At 36.1% G+C, this 6,146-nt stretch overlaps 1 protein-coding gene across 1 annotated transcript; it reads left to right on the top strand.

The window, feature by feature from the left end:
* Positions 1–4,472: 4,472 nt before the first annotated feature.
* LOC129373479 (mesenteric estrogen-dependent adipogenesis protein-like) lies at positions 4,473–6,145 on the top strand. Its single transcript, XM_055051433.1, has 5 exons — positions 4,473–4,773; positions 4,861–4,997; positions 5,212–5,327; positions 5,427–5,594; positions 5,679–6,145. The coding sequence occupies exons 1-5, from the start codon at positions 4,580–4,582 to the stop codon at positions 5,700–5,702; spliced, it is 639 nt and encodes a 212-aa protein (XP_054907408.1). The 5' UTR covers positions 4,473–4,579; the 3' UTR covers positions 5,703–6,145.
* Position 6,146: the final 1 nt, after the last annotated feature.

Genomic DNA, 6,146 nt, shown 5'->3' with positions numbered 1-6,146 from the left:
TCATTAAGCCTGTTCTAAGTCAGGCGTTCTGACTTGAATACATAGAGGAAACGTTTCTCTATTCAATGTGTCACGTTATTCTACTGCAGTGATAAATGTAGAATTTTGCAGCACTTATAAAACTTTGGCCTGACCAAGTTCCTGTGCTTTGGAGGACATCTGACCTGCCATCCTATCTTCACATGTTCTAAAATTCCTGCAAGGTCTTGGCCCCTTTAAAAATCAACTTTCAGGACAGACTGCAATGAGATTATCACATTGGTTTGGAATTAAATGCACCATCACACACCTGCTTTAATAAACAAGGTGTTTAACATAATTCAGCTTCAGTCTCTTGACAGCATAAAACTCCAGAAATGCTGTTTTGGCTTCTAGTTTTCATATAACATCCCTGTATTTTCACTTTGAAGCCTGCCCATGCTTTTAAGTCTGCTGCCATTACAAGGATTAAAGATACTTCTCATTTGGGAACAATTTGCATATTTCTGGATATGTGAGACAGATGACTTGAAATGAGTAAAGTATATAGGTTAAACTGGAAAAGGCATCAAGCAGGAGCTGGACTTGGTTTTTCCCTTTTAGGCGTTTTGCAATTATGCACTTTGAAACAAACATCTTGGGAAGGAAAATTACTAACCTACTGGCGATGATTACCTTAAATCACTGACAGAGGCAGTTTTAAAAACATGCTGAATGGCATGGTTAGTGCAGCAATTTTCTTTGTCTGAGAGAGACAAAAGCTGAGATGTTTGACTATGACATTCAGCGTTGAACTTGCTGTAAAGCAAATAGATCTTACCAAAACAAACATTTGTGTCAAATACATTGAGGGATTGGAATTTACCTGTGCTTATTATTAGACAATGAAATTAACATAAACTCTAGATTATCTAAAGACAAATGTAAAAACATGTAAAAAAAAAAAAAACATATGTCCAACATCTGACCTTGCTCTTTGACCATGTAGGAACACAGAACAACTATGTCAAAATCAAGTCGCCAATTTTCCAGAGAATGGCTGAAATTTTAAACTGTGAAAGAAATGCAATGGTGCAGTCAAAATCCAGATATGAGCTTGACCTCAGAGTTGTGCTTAGTCCAAAGCCTGGGACCTGATGGACTGATACAACATTATGCAAAGACAGTGTTAGGTCAGTTGCAATGAAAAAGACCAATGAGGTCATAGAAAGGACAGTCAGTTTCCAGTTATTACTGGAAAAGGTTTGGTCTACCTAGTGAATCATTAATGATTGGGTGTATCTATATTTACTGATTGTGTCTGCATTCTTATTTTATCACCAAACATACTATAACAGAGCAGCATGTGTTTCATCTGAGGATACTTTTATCTAATTTGAAGAATTTTTATGATTTGCAGCCTGAAACATCCAATAATAACATCTTAATATTTTTTTACATTCTTTGCACATTCAACCACATAGTGTGAGCCTAGTTTTTGATGATCTATGCAACAGAATGGAAAACAAGTCAATTAAAATCCAACTAAGGACAATTAGTCTTTGCACTGTCTACTCATACGTAAATCAAAATGTAACTCTCTAACATAAATTTCTTATATCAAAAGATTCTTGGCACAAAAGAGGTGGCAAAATGTTCACCAGAGGCGCAAACAGAATATTAGATGAAAAACACAGCTTTGAGTCGTACATATTTTGCATAAATCAGTTAAAGTACCCTATAAAGAAATGAGAGATGTGTGTACAAAGGCATGGTGTAGCATGCAGCAAAGCTAACAAATAAATAGGAGTGACAATAAAATCAGGCTGGAAAAGTATAATGTTCTTAAAGCCAATAAATATTCAAAAATAAAACCCTATCATTTTTCTAGAAGGGTGTCAAGAACAAGATTGGAAATAAAACCTAGCGAGGTTTCACACATAAAACACACAAAATTGTGGAATTATGTTAAGATGACTCCGTACTAAATTTTATCTTCAGATGTTTACAGCAAACATGAATTAATTTTCTTTATAAAAGCGCAACATATTTATTTATTTCAGTGTATACAAAAATCAAGGTGACTGGAAAAAAAATTCTGGCAAAAGAATAGGCTTCACTTGCTTAGAACTGGTTTAGTTTCAGAGCAAAATGCATAATATTTGATAAACAGAACTAGGTTGGAAATGAGTAGGTTTTCCTTTACCTTCCTGTGCTATTCCACTAGATTAAAATCTCACTTCACAGACAGTCCGGGTTTTCTCCCATTTACATGGCTTGCCCAGGTAGAATTTGACAGAAGTTGTAATTGATATCAATTTTCTCCGCTGGTTTAGAATTGTAGTGTCTCTGTAGCTTTAGCTATGGCAGTGAAGGAAGTGAACAAAACCATTCAGTCCATGGTGGTCACACTTCCAAATCATGCAGGCTGAACAGGTCTTGGAACTTGGGAAGCAAATAACAAAAGTATCCAATAACAGCAAATGAAAATTCTGGAGTTTAAATGCTGAGAAGAAGTAGAAATGACAAAGCAAACCAGAATAGTGAATCAGAGGTAAATGGGAACAAAGGGAGAAGAGAATCAAGTAATATAGGAAACAATGGCGAATGGAAGAAAACCGGCAGGCTGAGGTAAGATGTTAAATTAGATAGAAAATATAAGTTTTAACATCCTGCCTACAATTAGTGTAAGTATGATGAGAATAGAATTATTTTTGTCAGTTTCAAGTTATTTTAAAATTGGTTTTATTGTCACTGAAACCAATCCCTTGTTAATAGATTGGTACCAACAATTTGGTCTATGTGTGTAAATCATGCATGTGAATAAGTAATGAAAAATTCTGAAGCGTGTACACAAGGACAAGCTCTAAAACAAACAGGTGGTTTGTCAAACAATACCAGCATTAAAGTCGAATGCAGACACAAAAGTATTTGGGTCAAAACAGAATAATGTTTCTCTGAGGATCTTACAGGAAGAGGAAGGGCTGCAAAAAACAAGATTGTTTGCAAAGGGTAAAGCTGGAAGATGAAAGGGTGAGCTGTCACTTAAACCACAAGTGGGAATAAATCTATGGTTATAAAAATACTGTAAAAAGAATTATCCTTACAGATTTCATCCATAGTTTCTCTTTTCTTTCACACTTAAATGTTTTACATCAATAAACACCCAAAACAGTTTATTTAAATATTACATTTTATATTATTTATTTAAAAAACTCCTGCAAGTCGCACCCTGCACTGATAGTTAAAAAAGCTGCACAAATACTTCTACTGGATTTCTAAAGCCCATGTGACCTGATATACAATCGAAAACTTTTACACAATTTAAATTTTCCCATAGGTTTCACAAAATAAGCAAAAGTTGGAGTTTATGTTTAAGTGGATTTCTCCACTTAAGAATATATGCCTCTTTAGTTTGCTTTGTAGGAGGGTTCTATTTTTAATAGTGGCAGCATTGCTAAAGTCATGAAACTATTCAAACAGAGTACACAAATCATGAATCAAAGCATTGCAACAGCACAGCCACATTTCACGGAACAGATTGTTCACATAAAAGATAAGGGACATGTTCGTGTTAATGCAGGAGAGAGTTTACTCTACTTGTTCATCTTTGTTTAAGAATTTGCAATTGTTCTGGGAACTGCATAATGAAGAAAGAAGTGCAAAAAAAGAGGCACCTAATAAAAGTATGATCACACATGGTGCATGTTAATAAAGTAATTATTGGAAGTGCCGTGCATTCAACTGAATGAATACACTTTTGAAGATATAGAACTGTAATGAAATAATTTGAAGTAATAATGGCCGTGTTGTCGTATTGCATATGCTGAAAGTGTTTCAAGATTTATTATTTTCATAGAATAGAAGGCTTTATCCTGCCACAAATTCAAAATTAGTAAGATTCTGAGGTTAATTGAATTTGATAAGATAAAACATATTTAAGATAATGTCGGTCTACTATCACAACCTCGAAAGCAGTTTAGAAAACAAAACATTTGCATTTACAATTTAAATAACTTAAATTCTACATTAATACTGTAAATACAGTGATATTTAAATTCGACAGCAAGCTTTGTTGCCAAAGTTATTTTGTTTTTCTTCCTTAATGATGCTCATAGCTGTAATTTCAATATCAGAGTAAATGCAGCTGGATACATTTTTTGTTTTGTTAAAAACTGAGATTTTTCTTCTTCTTTATACACTGCTTTGTATTGGAGTTTCCTGTTTTTTATGCCACCCTGGTGAAGTGACCATTCCTCCCCTCAAGAACGTTCATTGGTAAAAACTTTCAATACTTTTGTGCTGTACCTTTTCTGATCTTCTACTTTTCCAACAACGTTTTCTTTCTGTTTTTTTCACTCAGACCATTTTAATGAAGTAGTCAACTGTTTGATTTCCTTTTTTTCTAATGACTAAATGCTTCTTCTTCTTTTCTGTACTTTATTATGTCCGTGACCAAATCCAGGCTGTGAGTTTTTATTTTGGTAGGCAGAATCCGGAAGTTGCGTCATGCTTGGTTGCAACTACATAACAGTTCTTCGCGCTGTAGCTGACTCAGTTATCCTGTAAACAGTTGTCGCGGCTCCTGAAAGAGAAGCTCAGAGACAGGCAGCGGGACACCATGACGATAAACACTCTACCCAACGGGACCACGGTGACAGAACTGGGTCAGTTCCTGAAAAACCCACCGGAGGGTTTCACCGTGAAGGCCGTGGGCTCGGAATACCAGGTCCAGTGTGGAGAAGAGAACCTGGTTTTCATCGATAAGTTTCACTCCGGGGATTTTGATGTAGTTTTCCAGAACTCACTAGGAAGGTGAGTGACAGGCACACTCATCACACAGAATAAAGTATTCAATAAATCTGTGAGACTCATTGAATGTCGTTTCCTCCTCTCTTATAGGAAGTTTAAAATGCACAATTTGTGGGAGTACACCAGCATGAGGAAAAGTCTGCTGTCCAAGAGGATCTATGTGTTGGTTTCTCTCTGTGATCAAAACATGCTAGAAACCATTAAGAAGGGGCCCATGAAGCCCAGAGGTAAATGTCCCTTTTATCCTGCAGCTCCGCGAGTTTCAGTGTTTTTCATTTGGTTGCATCCACCGGTTTAAATGACTCATGTTGGGCAACTTGCAGCTGGGTGGAGTAATTGGCATAAAGGCAGCACAGAATTGAGGTCACTTGGACATTTTTTTGTGTGTATAACTACAAACTCCTACTTGTCCCTATTTAAACTGTCTTCCATATTTTATAGTTCTGCAGGAGTACATGTTGTCCATCAATGGTGGGGATCAGATGATGAAGTGGCAGATGGAGAAAGGCCTGAACTGGACCATCTCCTCTGTGGCGGGAGAGAGCTACAGGGTGGAGGTAAACTCAACTGTTTTTATTTGTTCTGTGTTTATTCTTAATTTACTGCTGCTGCAAATAATTTTTTGATAACTCAATGTGGCTCTTCTTCCATTTCAGATTGACTTGAGTGAAATCTTGCAGAGTTTGGCTGCTGAAGGCCTCATTGCTGAGAACCTGATGAAATATAATCCAACGTGGAAGGATGCCTCCTTCACCCTTAAGTACTACTCTGATGCCCTATTTGACTTCCCTCACTGGTTGGGCCGCAGCAAAAGATCATTTCAGGCAAGTCAACTGTTCTTATGCTCTCCTGATCATAAAATGTACATTTAAGTGTTTTTTATTTAACCCTGTGCTTTATTTTTACAGCTGAGACTGATAAGAAACACATGAGGGAGACCATAAGGATTGTATCTGCTAAGTTTTCCAGCATCTGTTGCTGCACATTTTAAGAAAAATGAAGAGGAGTGTTCTCATCAGTGAATGAGAAGCCGATCAGTTGAACTCTGCTGCTTTGTCAGGAGTTTGGTATTTGAGCTACTGGCTTGGGATTCATCTGCTGTTCAGTGGGAGGAAAAGCACCAGCAAAGACTGAAAAGAAAATGTGGGATGCAGTTGAGATTAGTCATATTATACATGTAAATAAACAAAATGTAACATGTACATATATTGTTTTGGTTTTTTTTTTTTTTTGCTTTTCTTTTTCTCCAACTGCATTCCACAGTTGTATGTGCTGTACATTGATTGAACATGTTTGGAATATTTCTGTTTTATTTGGGGTTATTTTTCTTAAATTTGTACAATATTTTTACATAATAAAATGAAATGAAACTTTTG

The sequence above is a fragment of the Poeciliopsis prolifica genome, unplaced genomic scaffold (genome assembly GCF_027474105.1).
Source record: "Poeciliopsis prolifica strain line A6 unplaced genomic scaffold, Auburn_PproV2 SCAFFOLD033, whole genome shotgun sequence".
Taxonomy (NCBI): Eukaryota; Metazoa; Chordata; class Actinopteri; order Cyprinodontiformes; family Poeciliidae; genus Poeciliopsis; species Poeciliopsis prolifica.
Note: the sequence above shows the minus strand (reverse complement) of the source record. Positions and strands in the feature narration are given on the sequence as shown.

Bases quoted from the DNA above. Each gene is read 5' to 3' on its own strand.
- LOC129373479 (XM_055051433.1), top strand. From the start codon at position 4,580: ATGACGATAAACACTCTACCCAACGGGACCACGGTGACAGAACTGGGT. The intron at 4,774-4,860 runs GTGAGTGACAGG...CCTCTCTTATAG, and splicing joins TTCCAGAACTCACTAGGAAG to GAAGTTTAAAATGCACAATT. The intron at 5,328-5,426 runs GTAAACTCAACT...CTTCCATTTCAG, and splicing joins GAGAGAGCTACAGGGTGGAG to ATTGACTTGAGTGAAATCTT.